At 33.6% G+C, this 26757-nt stretch overlaps 2 protein-coding genes and 1 long non-coding RNA gene across 3 annotated transcripts; 2 read left to right on the top strand and 1 right to left on the bottom strand.

Moving 5' to 3' along the window:
* Window positions 1-1950: 1950 nt before the first annotated feature.
* Window positions 1951-3959, bottom strand: LOC111422926 (uncharacterized). Its single transcript, XM_023056188.2, has 3 exons — window positions 3812-3959; window positions 2681-2724; window positions 1951-2601 (listed from the first exon to the last, which is right to left on the bottom strand). Exons 1-3 carry the CDS (start codon window positions 3957-3959, stop codon window positions 1951-1953), a joined length of 843 nt encoding a protein of 280 aa, XP_022911956.1.
* A 2579-nt stretch (window positions 3960-6538) lies between these two features.
* On the top strand, window positions 6539-7582 carry LOC111422946 (uncharacterized). Its single transcript, XM_023056207.2, has one exon. The coding sequence runs from the start codon at window positions 6539-6541 to the stop codon at window positions 7580-7582; it is 1044 nt and encodes a 347-aa protein (XP_022911975.2).
* A 4942-nt stretch (window positions 7583-12524) lies between these two features.
* LOC139431944 (uncharacterized) lies at window positions 12525-12832 on the top strand. Its single transcript, XR_011641974.1, has 2 exons — window positions 12525-12695; window positions 12759-12832. It is a non-coding gene; the product is annotated as an uncharacterized lncRNA (long non-coding RNA).
* The last annotated feature ends 13925 nt before the right edge of the window (window positions 12833-26757 follow it).

Below are 26757 nucleotides of genomic sequence, written 5' to 3'. Positions count from 1 at the left end.
TACAATCTTTACAAGTTAATATATGAAATAAAACATTAACGACTTACCAAGGGTTAAAGCGATCATATTGAGAGGAGCGACTCGTCAAAAAGTATAACACTTTAATTTTAATCCGATCGAATAAAAGTTAATTAATAATTATTAATTAAATAACTTACATCAAACTTAAGAATTACCGGAGTCTTACTCGGACTGTACACTAAGACTCTTAACCGAAACCGAACAGGGTGCTTCGCCGAAGAAATTAATTTAAATCCAAACCGAACTGTCATAAAAGGCGCTCCTCCTCAATATTTAAACCTTTACCCCCTGGACGCTCTTTCCTTGAGGAAAGTCCTCATTGGCCAACACATGGCTCAACCAATTAGAGATTGCAACATCAGCAATTAAACAAAAGAGAGGGAAGGAAAACAAAAGGAAAACGTTTCCCCCCTGAACGCTCTTAACTCTAAGAATAATCTTATTGGTCAACGCGTGGTTTAACCAATCAAACAATTACAATTATAACAATTAGACAAAAGAAAAGGAAGGGAAGGATGAGTCGAGCAGCGATCCCCTCTATCCGAGAATGAATAAAAATATCAATAATTAATTACCAAAATCTGAACTGGTCTGCGGATCGCTACAGTGTGGCTTCTGCGGTTTGTGTAACCAGGAAACTACCATGGCGGAAAACATGAATCTGGTCGGTATCACCAAATTTAACGGCAAAAATTACCATCAGTGGAAATTTCAAATAAAATGTGCGTTAAAGGCAAAAGGACTCTACGAAATTACAACAGGAACAACTGAAATCCTACAACAGAAAAGGAACTGGCAGAATGGACAAAAAAGGACGCGCATGCAATGTGCATCATAACATCCGCGTTGGAATTTGCACAAATAACGTTGATTGAGAATTGCGAATCAGCAAAAGAAGTTTTTAGTAAACTAGACAACATTTATGCGCTAAAGTCCGAAACAAATAAGATGATTCTGCACGAAAGATTTCACCAATACAAAATGGAATCTAGTGACTCAATCATACAACATATATCAAAGATAGAGAACATCGCCAGGGGAATCAGAGAAAGCGGAGACAACATAAGTGAAACAGCTGTCATAACAAAGATTCTAAGTACACTACCAAGTAAGTACAGAACTTTTAGACAAGCTTGGTTGTCTGTAGATGAAACAAAACAAACTCTTCAAAATTTATCGTAAAGGTTGATTGATGAAGAAGTCAGCCTTACCGCAACAGAAACTGCCGAACACGCCTTAGCTGCAACCTCCAATAAAAAACCAGAAAAGAAGTTTGATAAAAAGAAAATTACTTGTTACAATTGTAGGCAAAAAGGTCATTTTGCCAAACATTGCAAAAACAAAGCATCAAAGCAGGAAACTGCAAGTAATTCGAAAAACTTTGGAGCTTTCAATTCTGCTGTAGATCTAAGGCCCTATCCTCACGACGCCTTACGACATGCAGACGACACGACAAAAAGAAATTGTATCCAACACGGTTTGTCCACACGACGCGACATGCATAAGACAATATTATCAGTCGTATTCAAGATATCTAAGGAGAGAGGTGTCCTTTCATGTGAAAAATCAGGTGATTTTGATATTACCAGTAAAGAAAGCTCTCTTTCGAGTGAAGAAGAAGAGGTCTTACTTATTTATTACTATTTGCGTAATCGCCGACGACGAAGGAAATACTGTGTACATCCATATATTAAGAAAAACAGAAACCGTAGATTATTTGTAGTTGCTAAAGAGTTGCGACAAAATGATAACAAGTTTCAGTCTTTCTATAGAATGAGCAAAGAATGTTTTAAAGAGCTTTTAAGAATTACAGGTCCTTTAATTCAAAGGGCCGACACAATTATGAGGTGTCAGTGCAGAGGAAAGGATTCTTATAACACTCAGGTAAGATATAACAAATATTTATTTTTGTACATATAGTAAAGAAACTTACAAAATAGTCATCGTATCAATATCACTTATTGGCAGCTGTTGAGACTCGTGGTGATATGGTGACGACGAAGTGGAGATCTGCTTAGGCCGCAGTGAAAAATATTCGGAACTGTGGGTACTATCAAGCTGAGGAGAAATATTATGGAAGGAATGATGGGAAAATCCAGTGTTGGAGTTTGAAGTAGTGGTTAATGTCGGAGAATCACTGTAATAATCTTGAGAATTAGATGATCCCGGTCTTGACTTAGAACTTTCTGATAGAATATTTTCAATCAGAAGCAGGACTTTCATTTTAAATTGTCGCATCCGCTGGTCGTTCATATTCTTTACTTCGGGTATCAAAGAAAGCAAAAAATACCGTTTAGCTGTTTCATCGTTAGTGGCACTGTTTTTCTTTTTATTTTGAAGGTACTTCAAAAATGACGAATCGAGGTCATTTAATTTTATCTTGCGTCGAATTGACGTCGAACTTGTAGCGCGCTCTGGACAATGTTCCTTTCTTGTTGGTGCGGTTAAGGTTTCAACTTCTTGTAATTTTTCGTCAGTCTTCTCAGCTGGATCTGGACTTGCTGGTTCCTCTGGGTGCTCATGCTCAATATTTCCTGCATTTTCAATAGGATTTGTGGGTTTCACATATGCAACAATAAACTGCAAATGGTCGTGCAAATAATATGGTTTTTTTCGCTTTAGCAGAAGAACCGCTTGGAACCGGCTTTAAGCTCCTTACAAATGCCGACCATACATTTTTCCATTTTTCTTTGCAGTCGGACACTGAAAAAAAAATTAATTACTATAAAAGTATATTATTTATATTATTATGCTGGAAACGATTTTTGTTTCAGGTACCTAGCAAGAGGATGCAGTTTTATATCTCTTTCATTATATTTTCAAAGAGGACACAGCACAATAGCTGCAATCGTAACCGACACAACATTGATTATATGGCAATCTTTAAAAGATGAATACATGATTGTGCCAAATACTGATCAATGGAAAAATATATCCGATCGTTTTTTTGAGCTGTGGAATATTCCAAATTGCTTAGGCGCAATAGATGGGAAGCATATCCGAATTGAAAAGCTTCCCAATTCTGGGTCAACAAATTTTAATTACAAACAGTATCACTCTGTTGTGTTAATGGCGGCTTGTGATGCCGACGGTTTATTTACTGTAATAGAAACAGGATTTGCTGGCCGAAATCATGACGGAGGAATATTTAGGGAAACAGCGTTGTATCACAGGTTAGAAGTAAATGGACTCAATATACCACAAAGTTCACCACTACCTCATGATGAATCAAAACAAAACTTTCCATATTATTTTGTTGGAGGTAATGCCTTTCCATTAAAACGGTACATGATGAGACCATATCCTTCAACTTCACTGGACAATAAAAAAAAGGATATTTAATTATAGATTAAGTCGTGCAAGGAAAACTATTGAATGCGTTTTCGGTATGATGGCACAAAAATTACAAGTTTTAGGCGTACCGATTCGTTGCAGAAAATTGGAAAATGTGGTAAATATTATCAAGGCAGTTTGCATTCTACATAATTTTATTCGAAAAAAAGACGGCATTGAATACACACCATCGCCCATTGCACCAAAAAGAATATCAAATAAAATACAAGATAATAACACACAATTACGAGAAGAACATATTACTTTACAACCTGCATCAGCCCCATCTACTTTCCGAATATATTTATCAAACTACTTTATAAAACCATGTGTTGCTCTGCCCTGGCAAAATAATTATTGCTTATAAATAATGTATTAACTAAATTTAATAATTTATTTAAAATTTATTTTGCAATGAATAATAATAATATTAAAGAAATTTAATAAAGGTACTTACTTGACATATTCGTTTTCTTTCCCACTTCACTCCACGCTTTTTCTATTAAATCTTTCCGTGTATAGTCGGGTAATTTAAAATTATACAAACATGGATGTTTTTCAACCTCTAGTACAATTTTTAAATTAACGTCCCTTTCTGCCGCCATTTTTATTAATTATAACACGACGTCACGCTACAAATGTCGCGCGGTGACTGAGCTGAAATATCGTCGGTCAACATGTTGCCAACATATCGTGTTGCGTAGATGTAGTGTAGCGCCGTCTGCATGTCGTGTTGATGTCGTGTAGCGTCGTGAGGATAGGGCCTAAAATTGCAAGACGAGGACACATGGATTTTAGACAGTGGTGCATCCGCACACATGACCTTCAATAAAAGTTGGTTTACGTCCTGCGAAGAACAAGATAATTTAAGTATAAAACTTAGTAATGGAGAACAGTTCATGGTAAAAGGTATTGGAAGAGTGAACATAGAGTGCTTAATTGGATCTACCTGGAGGAGATGTGTAATGAACGATGTATGGTATGTTCCGGAGTTGAAGAAAGATCTCTTCCCAGAAGGAGCAGTCACCGAAAAAGGAATGGAAGTAGTCAAAGAAGGAAATGAAGCTAAAATAATTGAAAACGGTGTGGTAAAAGCTGTTGCGAACAGAATTGTTACAAATCTGTACAAATTAGCAATTCGAACTACAATTCCAGAAGTGAACGTGAGTTCCTCAACTTCTTTAAAAACTTGGCATGAACGTTTAGGCCATATTAATTTCAAAACGATGAAAGTAATGGTACAGAAGGGTGTCATAAATGGAATATCACATGATGACGTGAAGGCTTACGTGTGTGATGGCTGTCAGTATGGTAAACAGCATAAATTACCATTTGATAAAAGTGAACCGAGAAACACTAAACCAGGAGAGTTCATACATACGGACTTGTGTGGTCCCATGTCCGTTCCCTCCGTAAGTGGACATCTGTACTTTGTTCTATTTAAAGATGACGCTACTGGCTTTAGAAAAGTGTACTTCATGAAACATAAATCTGATACATTTGATCATTTCAAAACATTCGTACAATATTGTGAAAACAAGTTTGAATACAGAATCAAAACTATTCGTGCTGACAATGGCAAAGAGTACACAAACGAGCAGTTTCAAGATTTCTTAAAGAAAAAGGGAATAGAGTTTGAAACATGTTCACCTTATTGTCATGAACAAAACGGTAAAGCGGAGAGAGAACATAGAACAATAGTGGAAAGTGCTCGTTCTATGATATACAGCGTGTCCCGTATCTTCCGCATCAGAGCATTATACGATTGTACGATACATTATTCTGAAGCGATCTTTCTAATAAAATTTTTTCGAAATGTTTATAATAACCGCACGGGAACTGTTTAAACGAACTGTTTTTCGTCCAATCAGCAGATCGCAAATCAGCCTCAGGTAGTCGGTGCCTCCTTCGGCCGGTCCGCTACGCCGATGATAACTCGTTTCCCACGTGTAGTCACCAATAGATTCGTCACGGAAAGAGAAATAAACTTTTTCGGTGAATCAAAGTCGTCCGTTATTGGTCGTTGTTAAACAGTTCCCGTGCGGTTATTATAAACATTTCGAAAAAAATTTATTAGAAAGATCGCTTCAGAATAATGTATTCTACAACCGTATAATGCTCTGATGCGGAAGATACGGGACACGCTGTATACAAAAGATTTGCCGACTTACCTGTGGGCAGAAGCTGTGAATACAGCTGTATACATTCTGAACCGTACAACAAACAAAAGAAACCCGAACGTAACACCATACAAGCTATGGACGGGAAGAACAGCTTCGTTAGATCACTTGAAAGTAGTTGGAAGTACCGCCTACATGCACGTTCCAGACAACTTAAGAAAGAAATTAGAACCAAAAAGCATAAAGTTAATATTAGTGGGTTACCAAGATGAGTCCACGAACTATAGGCTGTTGGATCCAGTTACAAGAAACATAAAAGTGGCAAGAAATGTGTAATTTGATGAAGATCAACCAGCTCCGAAGACAAGACAACATACTGTCTTAAACATAGAAGATGATACTTTCGATGACGAGGTAAATGAAATAACAGAAGAAGAAAATATTTTAGAAGATATAGTAGATGAAGATAAAAAACAAAGGTTAAGACCTCGAAACGCAATAAACAAACCCAAGTACCTTGATGACTTCGAGATAAACTTAGTAGAAGGTACTCCACAAAGTTATGATGAAGCAGTCAAAACAGCTGATGCTGCAATGTGGAAGAAAGCCATACAGGAAGAGCTAGATGCTGTAGAACTAAACAAAACGTGGGAGATGAGCCCACTCCCGATGAACAAGAAAACGGTGGGTTCAAAATGGGTTTTTAAGGTAAAGCGTTCTCCAGAACAGATTGTGTGCAAAAGGATTTTCTTAAAAACAAGGCATAGATTATACCGAAACATTCGCGCCGACAGTTCGGTATGATACAATTCGTTTATTACTTGCAGGGTTGGGAATTTTACCGTATAAGAGGTTTTACACCTTGCATGTATTATACTGACGTATAAAACGTATCGTAGTCTGCGATTAGAATGGTGGTTGGTGTTGGTGGTTGGGCTTCAGAAGAATAAAAATTCTGACGAAATTCTGTACCATACCGGGTTGTATTTATTAATTTACTAAGGTAAAACGCGAAATTCGAAAGAAATACGTTGTATGCAAACTTATTAATGTTAATAACAAGTATGCAAACTATTAACGAATTAATAGGAAAACTAGTAGTAGCAAAAACACTTGCCAAATTGAAGACATACCACCCGGCTATTTTGAGTACAGAAATATTTTTAGAAGAACTTTTAGGAATACAAAAGCATCAAAAATTGCCTCTCAAGATAGAAGATGAAAACATCTACGCTATTGAAAGGACAATCGACGTTAAAGCATACGTAAAAGGCATTAAAATTCATTTCATATTGGGTATTCCCTTAATAGATTCAGAATCTTACCAGTATTATAAATTCTTTTCATTGCCTCAACCTATAGGAAATAAAATTCAAATCCTATCTATCCAAAATCCATACCTTGCTGAGAGCGATCATAGGTATATTAGCGATATAGAAGAATGCAATGAAATCCAACAAAAATTTTACTTATGTGAGAAGAGTAGTAAGAGCATTGACATCTACACTCCATGCGAATATCGACTGTTGAAACATCAATACAATGGTACGGGATATTTCTATAAAATAGAAAAGGAATTCGAAATGATACAACAATTAACAAATAACGAATGGTTACTATCTGTATCGAAGGAGGAAAGAATAATTATCAATTGCGAAAATAAAAAAGAGGATAGAATGATAAAAGGAAACTTCCTAGTTCAGATATCACAAGGATGCATGGTAACCGTAAAAGAAGAAAAGATGGAAGCCCATACCAGTAAGATAGAAGATCGATCCTTTCAAATTCATTCAGTGGAATTGCAGAAGATAACCGAAGATGTGCCCCACTGGAAAGAACAAGATATTGAATTGGAACAAATTACATTTACCCGACTTAATGAAACTCGTGAGGAACTGATATCATTACAAGAAGAAATACAGGCGATAAACACCTTTAAAAAATTGACCTCAATAGGGACACCTATAATTTTGCTTTGTGTTTTAGTAATAATTATCAGTCTCTGCATCATGAAAAGATATTGGAAAAGGTTAAAACCAATCCAACCGAGGGAGGAATCAACAGAAGCTGAAGGACTTCGCCACCCTTGGCTGCAGCCTTCCACTTAAGGGGGGAGGTGTTACGAGCTGTGAATAGGAATCCACCCGAAGAAAAAACGACAGATTCCTGGAAAAGAGACAATATAACCAGAAACATATCGTCGGTATACAAGAGAATGTGACCAAGTCCAAAATTTTAGATTTTTAGGTTTCAATGCTCATGCACCAGAAATTCAATATTATTTTTCTGGAAAAAATGAACAAGTCCAAAAATAAAATAAAAATGCTTATAATTTCAAATTCCATAATGACCAAGTTCATTTTGTAAAAACCTGTACAGGAGAAAATGACTAAGTGGACTTAGTCATGTTTTCTTGTCAATATTTTTATCTCTAGGATTTGACTTAAATTAAGATAGCCATGCATTATGCTTAACGAAAAAAAAACGAGAGAAAAGATACAGAAATATCATGTGACAGACAGGGAAAAGAGAGTGACGTTTGAAGTTTAAACAGTTTATCATAACAATTATTACTTAAATCAAAATAAAATTGTGTTCTATGTTATTAGACTTAATCTTTGGTAACTATCTACACGTATTACAATAATTTTGTTTTTCGGATATTTAGTTTTAAAATATAATAAGCTAATGCAATAATACCTTATTTTAGTGGCAAAATGAGTTGTTCGAAAAATTATTATAACAACGCACAAGAAATTATTAATGATCTTAGGGATGTTCCGGTAGAATTTGCTACTAATTCTAGTAATACAAGCCCTACGACTTTAATAATAAATGAACCACTAGTAAATCCTACGCAAGTTATAGAAAAACGCAGATGGGTAATAAAAAATCCTCAAGGAACAAAACATGAGAAAAACAAGTTATTAAAAAAATCGTGTTTAGCGTATATTAATACTAAAGGCAAACAAATGCCTGCAAAGTCCCCTAGAAATGTAAATTGTGACAATTGCCGCTACAAATGTACAGAAGTATTTCCTGCAGATCGTCGACAAGATATCTGTAAACAGTATCACAGTCTATCCTATGACAGACAAAAGGACTTTATAATTAATACCGTTGCAACTTCTGAATGCCGAAGAAAACGAACGAGGGACTCTAGTAGACCTGCAAAAAATGTCTCTAAAATTTATACATTTGTTAAAAACGGAAAAAAGAAAAGAGTTTGTAAAAATTTTTACTTAAAAACCTTGTCGATAAGTCATGGATCGGTTGATTCTGCTATAATGAACATAGACACAAATGGAATAAATCATTCAATTCAAGATCGATGAGGAAAAAGTTTCCCAGGAAATAAGACTAAACCTGTCATTTTGAATGAGGTGAAGAGACATATAGAATCATTTCCTGTGATGGAATCACACTATTGTAGACGTGGAACTACACGGAAGTATCTTGACTCTACCTTATCCATTCTTAAAATGTATGAATTGTACAAAGATGTACAGATCAGGAATCAAAAGGATTTTGTTTCTCCAATAACATATAGGAGGGTGTTTTGTACGCAATATAACTTATCTTTCTTCAAACCAAAGAAAGATCAATGTTTGCTGTGTGTTAAAGAAGCTAAATCTATTGAAAAATCAGAAGAATTTCTCACATAAAGCGAAGGGATGATGCTAATAGAGCAAAAGATTTAGATAAACAAAGAGCAATTCATGACAAACCTTTTGTATCAGTAAGTTTTGACTTACAGAGTGTCCTGCAAATTCCATGCTCCGATGTATCACCTCTTTACTACAGTCGAAAGCTATGTGCATACAATTTAGCAATTTATGAAGCAACTCCACCAAATAAGGGATATTGTTACCTTTGGTCCGAAGTTGATGGCCAACGAGGAAGTTGTGAAATAGGTACAGCTTTATTGAAGTGGTTTAAAACTTTACCTGATACTGTCAAAGAAGTGCCACTCTTTAGCGACACATGTGGCGGCCAAAACCGAAATAAATACATTGCGGCTCTTTTGTTGTTTGTAGTCAACCAGTTACCTATAGAGATTATTACTCACAACTTTTTAGAAAAAGGTCACTCGCACATGGAGGCCGATTCGATGCATAGTGCAATTGAAAGTGCAAAAAAATACATTCCTGTATTTTGTCTTAATGATTGGAAGACAATTATGACACTAGCAAGATCCGAGAGAGGCAAAAATAAAACTTCTGGTGCCTACATTGTAGAGCAAATGACTTACCGTGACATTATTGACTTGAAAGCACTCAATACATCTATACTACAAAATACAATTCGGGATGAAGGGGGAGAAAAAATAGAATGGTTAAAGATCAAACAATTAAGGTACGAAAAAGAGAAAAAAAAGTTTATAATGTTCCGATACAACTATGATGAAGAGTATAAAATGTTTAACATTAAAGGCAAAGCAAAAGGTGAGCCCAGTAATAATATTCCAAAAGAAACTGAAAAACGATTTAATTCAACTTTGCCGTAAGGGGGTAATTCCGATCGAATACCATAGTTGGTACTTTGACATACCGAGTGACAATTCCTTGAAAGACAAGTGTCCAGAACCCTCACACAATGAATATAGTGATGAAGACATATGAAGTTGAAACTAGTTACTACTACTTGTTTAATTATAGTCTTTTTTAAGTTTAAATACATATTTTAGAATCTGCATTGTTCATAGAAACCATTACAAACCTATGCAGTTGAAATGAATTACTGGTTTAGTATTTGCTTAAATTAATTATAGACTTTTTTTAATTTAAAATACATATTCTAAAAACTATATTATTTATAAAAATCATTATAAACTAATCTCACGTAAAATAATTGATTTTATAATAAGAAGCAAAAATTAGAATACTAATAACTCAAAACCACTATCTGTGGACTTAGTCACTTTCTCTTGTATACCGACGATATAAAAGGAGCGAACCGTTTATCAAGAAGAATATAGTAACCGGTCGCGCTCCACATCGCACGTCTTAGTTATTATAATCTTTCAAATTTATAATTAATCAATTAAACAACAAACTTTGTAACCAATTGTTTTAAGTGAATAATAAAATTCTTATTTTTAAAAACAAACACAATCTTTCTAAAATCGAAAGTCTAGTTCTTCTTTCTCTAGACCATCTACTTCGTCATCATTGAGTTCGTTCATGGACCAAATGTCACCCGAAGAAATCACAAAAACAAATTTCCTCTTGGGTACTTTTTTCTTTGGTTGCAATATTATCGACTCTACACATTTCCGTGCTTTTATGCAACGGCTACGACCAAGCTATCCAATTCCTTCTAGGAAAGCCTTATCCGGTAAGATACTGGACGATATTTACAATAAATTTACAGAAAATATTAAGTTTCAACTTGAATCAGTAATGTTAATTGATGGTTGGAAGAACGAAAATGCAAATACAAAAAATGTGTCAGTTCTACTGCACTCCGCATCTGGAAATGCTGTTTTCCTAGATAATTGGGATTTAAGTGAGGAAAGGGAAACGGGAGAAAAATTATTGGAGATCATTGAGTTGGCAAAGATGCAAGCAGAAAAAGATTATAATACTAAAATATTCGCAGTAATTAGTGATAATGCAGCTAACATGATGAAAATGGGAAGGTTAATACACCTTACCTGTAATTCACATACTGGTCAGTTATTAGCAAAAGATGTTCTGCCTAGTACGTTAGCTGCATAAGTAACAGCTATATTAAAGCAATTTAATGGCCCTGATCTTGAAACAAAGATTTTAAAATATGGAGGTTCAAGAATTATTCTACCCTGCGAAACAAGATGGTGTTCGAATAGAGACTCATTTACTTGTTTTTTAAAGAATCTTCCTTACATAAAACGTGTAATATCCGAACATCCTGAAAAATGTATACCTGCCCATATAACTGCAATGATTTTTGATCAAGAATTTATCAACAATGTAACAAAAGTTATTTCACTACTAGATCCCATCTGTGAGCTAATTAATAAGTGTCAGGCATCTACATCAAGTATCGCATGTGCAGCTGAAGCATGGCTTACTCTAAAATTTCCTTCAGAATTTGTGGATGCAGAAGCGCATTTAGAAAAACGGAAAAATTATGCTTTGAAAGATCCACTTTTAATTGCAAATTATTTGCATCCTGTTTATAGAGGCCGTAACTTAAATGAAGAACAGCTTGATCGTGTAAATGACTATCTGTTACACCATTTGGATGCTACTGGATTGGAGGACTTACTTAAATTTACTACCAACGACGAAATTTTTGCTAATCCTAATAAAAGATAAGCTAGACTTGTTGGAACTTAACGGTGTTTATAGTTTAGAATGTAATACTTGCGGAGCCACATATATTGGCGAAACAGGGAGAGCCCTAAAAACAAGAATTAGAGAGCATTTAATAAAACCCAACTCTAATTTTGGTAAACACCTATCTCTGCACAACCACACTTTTGATATTAAAAAAAATGTAACACTGATACATAAACAAAATAAAGGCCACACACTTGAGCTTTTAGAGAGCTATGAAATAGACAAATTCATAAAAACTAATACAAGACTTGAGTGCCTTAATGACCAGGTCCTTCCCTTAAAACCACCCTTATACAAATGCCTCAACAACCCATTTCCCCAAAATACCGAGGATCAGTGTACTTAGCCGCACACACTGTTCGCAGATTTTGGGGTCCCTGCGGCAACACCCAACTCCTGTCTATACCCTATCCTTGTATTCCCTATCCTATATTTTTCTATTAATTTAAAAATCCAAATTTTATTATCCCCTTCCCTTACCTTACTATTCAACGCCTGGAAATATTAACTACAAAATACAAATTTTAGTGTTGTTGCCTCGCAGACAATTATACTCGCAGAAGGGATTTGTTTCATCTGAACACCCTCTATGTAATTTTATTTTATTTTCAACACATGCGCATTTATACATTTTATTTCTGGTTTTCGCGAACTCATAAAAAGTGGTTACCTCTTGCAATTTCTCAACCATTTTATTTTTGTAACTTTTCATGTAACGTTTTTAATTTTAATTCTTAAACTTTACATTTACATTTTTAACATGTTAGTTCTATAGTTCTTTAAATTAATATTTACAATAATTGTTTTGAATATCACCGTTTTTGATGTGCTGACCTTATTTACGACTTATACTTTATGCGAAGTTTTTTGAACGCCGTTTCTTATATTACGACAAGTAAGTTTATTTCATTTCATATTTGTAACAACTTTTATTATCATTCTTGTTGTCAATTTGTAGCGCTTCTGAAGATGACTAATTAGTCGAAACATGTAAAGCGGATTTACTTATAATAAACCAGTATAAAAGTACAATTAGTGATTTATAAAAATCAAAATTTAATCAAATATTATTAGAATAATATGTTCAAATATTGGATATCACTTATAGCCACTCGACAATAGATGGCTCTGTAGTTCTCTTGTCAATAAGATTTTTAGTTCGTCGATTTATAGGGCCGGCCCTTGATGAGTTCCCTAGTTCCCAGGGGAGTGAAACTAGTATTCCGAATCCCGTGCCATACGAAATGCGGTGTTGCCGCAGGGCATCACCTGATGAATAAATTGACAACTGCGCGCGCACGCTACAACATTTGGCGGGTTTTGCGGCTTGCACCTGCGCATTATTCGCCTCAATTGTCGGTTTTCATGTCGTTTTGTGGAAGAAATATTAACATAAAAGGTAAGTAAAACGAAATATTTGTTTCTATTACACAGTGTTGCCAGGTCTAGTGAAATTTCACTATATCTAGTGATTTTTTAGTAAATCTAATGATTTAGTGAAAACTTTTCTCAAAAAAGAGATTTCTAGTGATTTTTCCCAATAAAATACAGGGGGTGTCTCACGTAACTGGTTCGTTAGAATTTTTTTAGGTTCCAGTATTCGTACAGTTTTGAAATTTTGATAGTATGGGTTGTTCAGTCGGAACTTTCGATCTAAAATATTTTCAAGGTGGCTGCCACTTCCGGTCTACCGGAAGTAGACCATAACTTCGTTATTTTAAATGGAATGCTATAGTTTTTATTGCACCTTTTAATTGTACGTAAAAAAATATGTTGACTTTCATAAAAGTTATTGGTACCTAGCGTTTTTCGTTTTCGAGTTATTTTGATTTTAAGGTTTTTTTAGCAAATTTCACCATGCACTTTAAAACCCTATATCCCAGCCAACGTTCATTCAAAAAAGCTCTAAATTGGCAGGATTACTCGTCAGATGCTCTCAAATAGATTGTCATATATTGTATCAGAGTATCTTATACAGCATGGTCAAAAATTGAATTACCATTTCTCCATATTCAATGGGGAGAAAGTCGAAAATTTTAAATGGAACGCCCGATATTTTATTAGCCTACACGAAAGGGAATTTAATTCTCTACAATTTATCTATAAACATTCCTATACTTATTTATTGTAATTTCTCTCATATTCAAAACATGCAGAAAATGCAGGAAACCGTTTGTATTTTTATTAGAAGGTCATAACATTTTGACAGTTTTTTGTTTAATTTATTTCTATTATTATTTCTACTATTAACTACGATTGATAATCTTTTAGTTTACTAGCCTTTACTTACCAAAAATAACAAACAGAAGATCAAATAAATGAAACTATTAAAACAAAAAGTTGATGACAAAAATTAGATTTGAATAAAAATATAAATTTGTTATTAAATTGAATTTGGAAATGCAATAAAATACGTTAAATTATTTATTTCGTTGTCTTCATCACTGGTGACCGGAAATATGCGATTTCTTTTGGTCTCGATATATCCAGAACTAATAAATTCATTATCAATTTTTTTAAATTTTTCCTCGTGATGGTCGTTAGGTTTGTTAGACATCTCTCATTAAGTGTTCAACACGTCTTGTCCGAAAGTTTATTACATTCGCCATCAATACAAAATAAATTTCAAATATCGGCGTTGGAATAATTTACCATGATGTTCAATAACTTACACCCGTCGTCAAATGTAACTAATGGCAACAATAATACAAACATGGACCAAAAACTGTCAACATTCCATAGCTTTCTAATAAAAAAACCTGCATTTCGTGCACCAAAAAAAGTTTAAAACCAAAATAACTCGAAAACGAAAAACGCTAGGTACCAATAACTTTTATCAAAGTCAACCTATTTTTTTACGTACAATTAAACTGTGTAATAAAAACTATAGCATTCCATTTAAAATAGCGAAGTTATGGTCTACTTCCGGTAGACCGGAAGTGGCGGCCATCTTGAAAGTATTTTAGATCGAAAGTTCCGAATGAACAACCCATGCTACCAAAATTTCAAATCTCTACAAATAGTGGAAAATGAAAAAGTTCTAACGAACCAGTTACGTGAGACGAAGGAAAAAAATATGTTCGTGGCAAACTTAGACATGAAAATAGAAATTAGTTTGCGATGTGATGAACAGATGGCGGTCAGACATTTAAAATTCATGCAAAACTGCATTTTACGTTTCTGTAAACAAGGGTACGTGAGTAAATCCCCCGACTCCCTAACAAACAAACAGCCCAAAATAGGTATTTCCCCCGGTCAAACTTACTGCCCGACGCTATAAATAGAAGCTCTCTAGCTAATTCTTATCATTTGCAAATCAGATTTTGTCACATTGTTTATTTCTCACAGTATTGTTAACATTGCGACTGTAGTGTTAATATAGTGTATTGTAAATTGTAATGTAAGTATTATTTTTGTATTTGAAAAAAATGTATAGTACGTTTATTTCGACGATTATATATCATAAATTTAAGTATATCGGGATTATTAACAGCATTATTTTGAAATGTTCATTTACTTTTTAATTCGTCGTTTCTTAGTCTCAATGTTTATTTCAAGAAAACTAGATTGTTTATACATTGACGAAAGCAACAAGTATTAAAAATAAGATCACTTTTACGCGCATATCATACATAATTATAAAAGAATGTAGGAAATTAATAAGAATTTTAAAGCATTAATTAAAAGTAGAAGTAATAATTGTCATGGTAATTGTGATACATTTAATTTAAGTTACCAGGGCAGAATTGTATTTTTTTGACAGCAGTGTTAAAAAAATTATTCGACCATAATACGTGTATTATATCCTATCTGAATATCTGATAGGAAGATAACTCAAAATAAAAGTACTAATACATTTTTATTATTTATTCGTTAATAAAATCTAAAATTAATTAAATTAAATCTACCGTTCTATTTTATAAATTACTTTTCATTCTAATCAGGATGAAAAGATTTTTAATTTCGAAAAGAAAATCACCAGTGTCGAAAATGTGGTTCCTGCTCCATCTTCAGAAGATACATCTTCCAGTAGAGGAGAATCTTGTCCAGAGCCAAGTACAAGAAATCAAAATCTAGATGTTGAATATCTAGAGCCTTCCAATACTTCATTTACCGATGCTGAAGATACACATACTTCGAAAAAACGACGGTTCTACATTCAAAAATATAAGCCCGAATGGGAACAGCTGCACAATTTTAAATATTGGATAGAAAGAAGCGAGCGTGGTAACAATTATTTTAGATGTAAGATTTGTTCTAGTGATTATTTAGGTGGTTTAGGTGCTATTAAGCAGCTGCATCTGTAAAAAATCAACCTACTTTAATAAAACAATCTTTTCAATTCACTACTACTGCTGATAAAATTCTAAAACAAAATGAAATTAGAATTGCTGCTTTCATAGCAGAACATAATATATCAATTAACACATCTGATCATTTAACAGAATTGGTCAAATCTATAATTCTCTCCGGAATAGAATCGGATCATATTCGGAAATTGTCTTGTGACAGAACAAAATGCACAGCTTTGATCAATAATGTAATTGGAAAAACCAACTTCGAAATATTAGTTGAAAAGTTGAAGATGAAAAAATTTTCGATGCTAGTGATGAGTCTACTGATAGCTCGGCTGTTAAACATTTAGCTATTGTTATTCGTTACAATGAGAATTTGAAAATAAAAGACGAATTTTTAGCTTTAATTCCGGTAGGAGATGCTACTGCTCAAAATCTTTATAACTCAATTACGAATTTTTTCAACAAATATAATGTGCCATATAAACAAAACTTAGTTGGTTTTGCTGCGGATGGTGCCAACACAATGATAAATTCTTTAAAAACATTACTGTTAAAAGATGTTCCACATTTATTTGTAATGAAATGTGTTTGCCATTCGCTGGCGCTATGTGCATCTTATGCTTGCCAAACATTGATATATTGACATATGCTTACCCGATGATGTTGAAAAATTAGTAAGAAGTGTATACACTTACATGCAATACAGTTTTAAACGCAGAACTGAATTTCAACAATTTCAATTATTTTTGAATGTTAAACCTCACAAAATATTACACCCTTCCCAGACTCGATGGTTGTCTTTAAATACAGTAGTACAAAGGGTTTTAGAACAATTTGAATCGTTAAAACTTTATTTTCAAGCTGAATGTTCTGATTCTGTTTCTGGTGCATTCGAAATATATGAACATCTTAAAAATCCCGTTAATAAATTGTACTTAGAATTCTTAGAATTTGTATTACCTACGTTTAATGATTTAAATTTAGAATTTCAAGCTGATGCGCCGAAGATTCACATACTCTATCCAAGAATGGAACAATGTTTTAAATTATTGTTAAGTTATTATATAAAACCAGAGTATTTAAAAAATACTGATTTAAGCAAACTACAATACAGAAATCCAGAACACTATGTTCAACTTGAGCACTTGTACACTCGTGATCTTTTTAAATGAAAATTATAGAATGATGAAGTCGGGGAAGGTCGGGTTGGTTTACTTTGAAACCCTGCGCAAGGCTACGGGGCCGGAGTAATCACGACGGCCAAAGCAGGTAGAGAAGGAGTAATTTAGAATTTGTCACTACGGGATTTTTAAATAGGTTTATTGTAATAGAAACCAGCTTAATATTCGATTAAATTATCGAAAATAGCATAATAAATTATTTAATGTATTATGTCTTATTAAAAAATGATTTTTGGAAAACAAATAAAAATGGTTCCTAATTTAAATCAATTAAAAGGTCTCTTTATTATTATTAATTTAAAAATAGTCTCTTTATTTCGAGGGTTGTAAAATGACACAAAGGCGGCATTTTTACTTATTTCCGGGAACGAGCGCAAGACAAAATATAAATAAAATAAAATAAAAAAATAGTTAACTGGTTTGTATAAATACTGACATTTATTATTAAACAAATCTTAATACTTTATAATGTTCAGGTGGTGTGTTTTGAAGCCGTATGTTTTCATTCAGATTTGGTAGAGATACGATAATTTAATTGGTTGAAATATAGAAAAAATTAAAACGGAGCAAAAAAACAAAAAACTTTAAGTGACAAAACGTTCTACGTTTTTTAACTTTTGATAAAAGAAGTTTTGAATCACACTGTAATAATATTAATAATTAATCAGTATTAATATCTTAATATATTATCATCATGAAATTGATTTAAATTAGAAACAATAATTGAAACACATTAAATAATTGAAACTGCACAATCAATTGTTCGAAAATCATCTAAATTAAGTTTTACTGTAATAATATTATCATTTAACATTTTTTCTGTATTTATATTTTAATAGTTATCATCATAAATTTGATTTAAATTAGGAACAATTTTTATTTGTTTTCCAAAAATCATTTTTTAATAAAACATAATACATTAAATAATTTATTATGCTATTTTCGATAATTTAATCGAATATTTAGCTGGTTTCTATTACAATAAACCTATTTAAAAATCCCGTAGTGACAAATTCTAAATTACTCCTTCTCTACCTGCTTTGTCCGTCGTGATTACTCCGGCCCCTTAGCCTCGCGCAGGGTTTCAAAGTAAACCAACCCGACCTTCCCCGACTTCGAGCTAGCCATTCTTCTTTAATTTTCATTTAAAAAGATCACGAGTATACATGGGTCCGAAAGTCGCAGTAGCGTTAGCAAATGTTAGCCTACACTGAAGCAGCCCATCAAATTTTCAAGCGATTCCCGTTCAACTCACGAGAAGCAATAATTTTGAAAGCATTAAATGTTTTAAACCCTTCATCCATTGCAGAAGTTGATAGTCTTGGTCCATTACTTGCTAATTTTTCGAATCTAGCAATACATCAAAATGATATAGATCGAGAATTTCGATCATTAAAATATTCTTCAATTAATTTTGGATTGGACGAGTTAGATTTTTGGAAAGAAGTTAGTAACCTCAAAAAAGGCGACGGCACTTTGTTATACCCACAACTTTTACAGTTGGTCAGTATTTTATTTGTTCTTCCCCATAGCAGTGCTTGTGTTGAAAGGGTTTTTAGTTCAATTAATATTAATAAAATAAAACAAAGAAACAGATTAAGCACAAATATTTTGGCAGGACTTCTTCATTCTAAAACTTTAATATCCGCAAAAAATTGTTACGATTTTGCTATAACAGATGAATTAATAAAAAAACATAATAATAATATGTCATACATATTATTATTAAATACACATATTACATATTACACACTACATATTATTAAATTATCACCTAGTTTTTTTGTTTTTTTTTTAATCAACCTTAGATATGAATAATTGTTATTTTTTATTGTTTTTAAATATTGGAGGTATATTTTTTTATATTTTTGTATATTATATTTTTGTTTTAATTTTTGTAAAAATTTCAATACATACTTACTTTTAAATAAAAAATATAAACAAACTTCTAATTATTTTATTTTTAAATCTTCATTCTTCACATTCAAAATCTAGTGAAATTTTTGTCAATCTAGTGATTTTTTTCAGTTCAATCTAGTAACTTTTAAAATTTTGACCTGGCAACGCTGCTATTACATTAGTACTGATTTTTAACTGTTTATCAAGTTATGTGTTGATTATAAATTATAATACATCAATTATTATATAAAATAATTCGTGTATACGTTTCGAGGTTATGTTTGACATAACATGGAAACAAACAGAATTTTTTTTAAATTATTAAGTATATTATGTAAACACTTGCTTATTACCAAACTACTATTATAAATTAAACAGTTACCATTTCAATGAATGATTATTAATATATTTTTTTTAATTTTAGGTCCACAAAACGTTGATGTAAGTAAAGCTTTTATATCATAAATTTTAGTATAGATTGTTTTTGTGCTACTAAATTATAAGAGACAATTGTCTCTTATAATTTATTTGAGTCACAATGGCTAATATAGTGAAGGCATCATCTTCCCTCTTCACAAAAAATGGTCTTGTAAATATCCTTCATGTCAAAATTCCTATTACACAAATAGCCCTAACAATAAAAAAATTTACCGATTTCCAAAAGATCCAGACACACTCTCACGTTGGAAAAATGCTTGTAGATTAGATAACCATTTAAAACCAGATAATCAGTTTATTTGCGAAGACCATTTCTGATTCCGATTATAGCAGTCCTGATAACATCCGTTTAAAATATAATTGCTGTCCGAAACCCTATCCTAGGACATCTACCATGACATCCCAAGCATCCAATAATTCCATATCCAGTAATCCATTTTCAATTATTCCTGATAATGCTGAATCTAGTGAAATTAATGCTGTTTGCCATTCGGATAGTGTAGATTTGAGCGGTACATAGGATAATGTTGAAACAACAGAAGTTTTAAAAGAAAATTTAGACCCGCGTGATAATGTTAAAATTCATCGTAATATACAATCGAAATTGTCAAAGTTAAGATCACAGCTGAAAAGCGCTAAAGCTGATGTGAGCTTTGTTAGGAAACTATATGACGAGGGTCGATTTGAGTTCATCGAATTTACTTTGAATTCTGTAACAAAGGAATTTATTAATTCTCAATTACGCAATCTAGTAGAGCTCCGTCAGGTAAAAGGTGGACTATGGAAGATAAAGCATTTGCTTTATCTATCCACAAAAGAAGCCCACGATTATATCGTTATCTACAAGCTCATTTTGAATTACCATCAATAAGACTTTTAAAAGGCCTGTTGTCCAACATGTCTTTTCGTACCGGTATAAATCCAAATGTTATGGATTATCTTAAACGTCAGGTTAGGAACATGAATGATGTTGACAAGTATTGCACCCTCATTTTCGACGAAGTTCAACTTAGTAGTGGGCTTCATTATGAGGCTCATGAACAAAGAATTTCGGGATTCGAAGATCTGGGTGAACTCGGAACCAATAACAAAATGGCAAATCATGCATTGGTTTTCATGGTCAGAGGGGTACAAAAAAATTATAAGTAAGTTGTTGCTTATTATTTTGTTCAAAATACAATAGCAGCTACTTCCCTAAAGCAATTAATTGTAAAAATAATTAGTAATTTGCAAGCAATTGGGCTGAAGGTGGTCGCAACTGTTTGTGATCAGGGGTCTACTAATGTGGCTGCATGTAAATTACTTTGTGGTAACGACGATTATGTGTTTGAAGTAAACGGAGAAAAATTATGTACAATCTATGACCTGCCACATTTACTAAAGAATACACGAAATGCGTTGTTGCGATATGATATTGCGTATGAAAGCAATAAGCGCGCAAAGTTTGTACATATTCAGTCTGCCTTCAATTTAGATCAGTAGCGTAGAACCTACAAACAGTTGCCAAAACTAAAATCAGAGTATTTCAATTTTGATAATAGTTATATTAAAATGAAGGTGAAAGTGGCTGCTGCTCAGTTGAGTCACACAGTTGCTGCATCGATAGAAACATTTCATGTAACTAAAGATTTACCTGCTGAATCTTTAGCTACTGCCGAATTTGTTCATTTGATGGATCAATTGTTTGATTCGCTGAATGGGTGGGTTCGATATCCAAAAAATGGTAAAGAGTTTCGGCGTTATGAAAAGATTCCCCACATTTACAGTTCTGGTCCAATTTGTTACCTAAATCACCAAATGGCAAATGATTGATAGGAACGGTAGGGACTGTACAAAGTCAGTTAGATTTCTTAAAGGTTGGCAGACTCAGTTATTTTCCTTTGGAATCATTTAAGTGAAAAAGATCCGCTGGAAAATTTATTTTGTCAAGTACGCCAACATGGCTTTTTTAACACTAATCCTACATGTCATCAATTTGTAGCTGCCTTAAAGACTCTTGTCGTTAACAACTTTTCTGTACCCTTAAGTAGGGGACGGAATTGTCAAGACGATTATTGTGAGTCTTTGGGGAATCTACAAGATTTGTTAGTACATTTTCCAGAGGATTTTCATTCTAGTGATATAATGGATTCAAATCCTGTTTTCTCAGATATTGAACTAAACCCAAGTATAAAAGATAATCAAGCAACGGCTTATGTGGCTGGTTATTTTCTGAAGAATATACATATTCCGGACTGTGATACATGCCGAGAAAATTTATATTCTGCAGAATGTAACGAGAATCATTTGTTTACTTCTTTCAAAGAGTATAACAATGAGACACATTTAAGTTATGCAAGTGACGGGCTTATTAAGATGGTTGATGCAGTCCATGAAAGAATGTATTAATTTCTTGATAAGTATGGTCACTTAAGCCCAATTGAGAGCATATTTAAAAATTCTAATGTAGACTTCTTTAATTCTTATCAATTTTGTCAAATTCATGATATTAAATGTTTGATTATGGATAAATGTATTCGTTTAAATGTATATAAATATTTAAAAGATAAGAATATTAACGAAGTCAACAAGAGAAAGTTTAAAAAAAAGAAATATTAAGAATATTCCTAACAGTTTATTTTGTTTTATGTGAGCATGGGTGCAATACACATGGAAGAAGAATACAAGATTTATTTTTACCAAGAAGTATTATTTTATCAAAGATGGTTGTTAAGTTTTTTTTTATATTTTGTTTAAAATGATTTTTAAGTTTTTGTTGTATTATATTTATTGTTTATTTATTCATATATTTTCTAGAAACAATATATGTTATTTTTGTATTTAAATTTTGTTGTAATATAAATTTTAATAAATTTTAATAACGTCGTGTTTTGTGTTATTATTTCTCAATACATAAAAAATGTTGTAGAAATATATTGAATTTTTATTTCTAAGGCCAACTAAAAAATGCTAAATATTTTAAAATGGCACTTTTTGGTGGTTTTTGAAATAAAGAATTCAATTTAGGAAAATAGAGAAGTGAAAGTAAAGTATATAGAAATCAAATTTCCCGCGTGTGTGCCATACGAATCTGGAGGGGGTAGTGTTCCTCTTATTTTAACAGAGTGCGCACTTCTCTATATTACTGTTCTGTGTAGTAGCTTTTAGAACTCCGTCGTGGTTGTAGCGCGTTCGCCCGGCTCATGTATGGCTCATGTATTGAGTTCGAGTGGTTATAATAACACGTGCTTTGTTGAAATAAACGTTGATCAATGACTTTGTAAGCGTTTTGTTTCCGAACCATCGTGGAACGTAAGACCGGTGGCTTATGATTCGCGACATAAAGATTATTATTATTATTATTATTCCAAAAAAACAAAAAGACGATATTTGGGAGGAAATAACAAATATATTGAATTCACACAAAAAAAAAACATCAAAAATGTTAAGAAATAAGTGAGATTGTTTAAAGAAAACCACAAAAGACGAGTACAACAAAATCAAAAATTATAATCGAGGAACAGGCGGTGGTTCATGCATTAAAAAGAAAATGAGTGACATACATGAAAAAGTTTTGAATATAGTTCGAGTGGCTATAACTGGCACTAATAATGCTTTCGATGGCGATGAATGGTTGTATTATTGATTAATCCTTTAGTTTTTAATATTAATATTACCAGAAGAGATCGATAGGAATAGAACACGTCGAACCAACAATAAAAACTGCAACAATAATATATCGGCGGAGGAGCCAAGTCTGTTTCAGGGTTCCCGGAAGACCACCGACGGAGAAGATATCAACGTACAAGAACCTGTGACGACTTCTCTACAAAAAGAAACGACAACACTATCGAACCCTTAAAAATAAGTGCACAGATCTGCAACACCTCGGCTTTCCAGTGAAGATGGGGTGGGTCTGAATTTATAAGGCGCCACGCAGTTTCAGTTGCAGATCGCTCTAACTGCGAAGAGGGTTGGAAAGAAAAAGGTTCGACAACACCAACATATAACACAACACAAGAAATCGGCAAAATCATATACAAAAGAAATAATATTATTAAAAAAATAAATGGTAAACAAAAAAAATAAATGTAAATATAAAAATAAACCAAAAAAAGAATATCGAAAATAATTCGACAAAAAAAGAAATAGTCCCGAATGATTAGGGGTAGTAAAAAGCAAAATGAAATAAAAAAAAAGGTAATCAAAGAAATAAAAAAAAATAAACTAAGTATTGACCGCGACACGTTCCCGAATGACACGAGCGCTCGATCAGGTGAACGGAAAAGAAAATCAAAAGTATTCAAAACTAAAATGAAAACTCCCCTAATAGACTGATCTATCTTTACAAAAACAAAATTAATTAAATGACAAAAATCAAAATTAACAACAAAAAAAATTGAACAATAACCAAAATGATTTAGTTTCAAATTGAGTTCCGGAGAAATTGTTTACGGTAAGTGAAGTTAATTAAATTGAACTGGTAAGTATATAAAAAAATTCTAATTTATATAATACAAAAAAAGTATCTTAACAGAATTGAATTCTTTCTTACAGTAATTAAAAGGAAAGTTCTGACCTTTACTCCGGACTCTTCATACACGAAGAAACGACGAATTTACCAAAAAAACGTTCAGCAAACCTCCTTCGGAAACAATGGTCTGGTCCAAGGTAATATAGGAAATTTGGTTCTGACGAAATAACGTGTTTATTCCAGGATAGGAGTATAAAGTACAAAAAAAACCTATGTTTCAAAGAAAGAGAAATATTGTATATAAATTGTAAATAGTTGTGTGTTTGGATGAATGGAAGAATGAGTGATTTTATTTAGCGTGGATGGAGGATCTTTTTTTCTTTTTTTTCCTGGAAATTATGTTTGTTAGTAGTAGTAGTTTTAGGATAAGTTAGAATTAGGATTGTAAAATATAAATGTTTAAACCTACCTCAAGATGGTATGAGGTTTTAACCAGTAAACGATTATAATTTCGTAAACGTGCGTATAAATCCAGTAAAACCGTAATCGTAGGAACCAATTCCGTACGAAAATTAACTGATTGAATAACCCAAATCCTGATAAAATCAGATATAGCTCGACCCAAAAATTGAACCTCGTAGATAACTTTTCAAAATGTCGACGACTATACAATTGTTACCAATCTTAGCACTACGAATGCTGGCTACAAAAGAGGAAGAATGAAATCGCGCCCGGGTATTCATTCCCCAAAATTTTATCCAAAAAACTCGCTTTAAAATCGCGCGGTGCCAAAAATTCAAAATCACTCCCTCCCTCTATTATTGACAGTACGAACTTAAAAATGTAAACAAAATTTATAATAGAAATGAAGAAGAGAAAAAAAGTTTAAGGTTAAGATTTTATTGCGTAGTAGTCATTATAAAATGTATACGGAAAAAGGAAAATTAATGTGCGTGAAGAGAAAAGGATTTTTAAGAAGTGGTGGAAAGAAAAGGATTTTTAAGTGTTTCCAAATTTGGCTTGCTGTAAAAAAAAACAAAAATTAACAAGGTAAACAACAAAATTGGTATATAAATTCCCCGATTTCTAACAGTTACAGACAAATCACAATAACACAAAAATGGACGTTACAAACCTGTAGGGTTAGAGATCTTCAGAGGAGTTCTTCAGTTTTCACAGCTACAAGAGGATTCTTTTGAAACAGAAACCGAAACTGAATACGAGGATGTAGTCTCAGACGAGGTCACCATGGTGGAGGAGCGACCCATACATGTACCATTGAGATACCAGCTGAGAAGTCGAGGACCAGCACCGGAACACAGCTGGGTTCTTCCGAAACGCATTTAAGCGTATCGCATGGGTTTTGATTATCGTTTTATTTTTTTTACTTTCAGTTGTTGTAGCATTAGTGCATGAGTAGTACCGATTGCACATGTAACCGTAGCATTGATTTTGGTTTTGTTTGATGTGTTTTAGTTGATTTTGTCGCACGAAAGAAGGAATTATGGAGACGAAGATGTTCATTCTCCAGGTCATCGCGTTCGTGGCAATCTTCACCATCGGAGTGGAGGCCATCATCGCCTACGACTGCCAGAACAGCAAAATGAATATCAGCACCTACAGCCTCACGAACATCGGAGCCTGCAAGACGCCAGCCAACACCGTGACGGCGTCCATTGAAAAGGTGCAGCTCGTCCAACTGAACGAAGTGGAGATGATACCCATCGTCCAATGCAAAATCCACGTGACTAGGATGGTTAGTCACTGCGGTATGCATTCCCATATGTCAGCCGTACGGAACGGATTGACATCATACATCTACCCGGTGAACAGGGAAATGTGTTATGAGATGCACAGGACGCGTCGCCTGTACCATTTCTATGGAAAAAACATAGAAGGGTTGGCGATAAATGGCACAATTTTCGCCAGCGTCCTGATAGCCGGGAAGATGACGGGAGAAAATACGTGTAAGGGCGCCGATTATGAAGATCACAAGGGCCGTTGGTCGGATGTCATCGCACAAGGAGCGCTGACAAATTACCTTGGAGGAGAGGGTAGTACCAGCCAGGCTCGCCGAGAATCAGATGGTACTGCCCAGAGGTATCACGTGTTCGTACAGAGAAAAGCCATGTGTGGACCATGTACGAATACCGGTTTTGGGACAGTGTAACAATGTTTTGCGTACACGTTGAGGCATCGGGACCGCCAATTCGCAAGAACTAGTGCGGAAGAAACAGTTCCATTGGCGCATGCCAGTGAGCAACCAGTAGCAACGGAAGAAGTGGCGGAGCCGCCACAACAAAGACTTTACCCTGCAGTGCCTAAGATGGAAGTAGCACAAAAGGACTGGCTTCCAAAGCTGTAGAATTAGTATTTTATGTAATGTCTTATTTGTTTTGTTTTTTTTAGGGAATTTTGTATTGTTTTATTAATGTAATAAGGCAAGACCTCGCAAAGACTTTGTTCACTAGGAGAGCCGGTGATGAGGCTCAGATGAGATTCATATAGTAATCCCTTGCGAGCCCCTTCCTTAATGGATATAAGCGGAAATTGAGGACAATATCTTTAAAGGAAGAAGAATTCGATTCAACGCCAATTCTAAGTGTCGTCGCATATCGAGAACTGTGACTTAGTTTCAATTGTAAACATTCTTTGCAAATTCCGAGAAGCCACCAAAAAGGATCCAGG

The sequence above is a fragment of the Onthophagus taurus genome, chromosome 11, assembly GCF_036711975.1.
Source record: "Onthophagus taurus isolate NC chromosome 11, IU_Otau_3.0, whole genome shotgun sequence".
In the NCBI taxonomy this organism is placed as follows: Eukaryota; Metazoa; Arthropoda; class Insecta; order Coleoptera; family Scarabaeidae; genus Onthophagus; species Onthophagus taurus.
The sequence above is the reverse complement of the archived record's forward strand: the minus strand, read 5'-3'. Positions and strand labels throughout refer to the sequence as shown.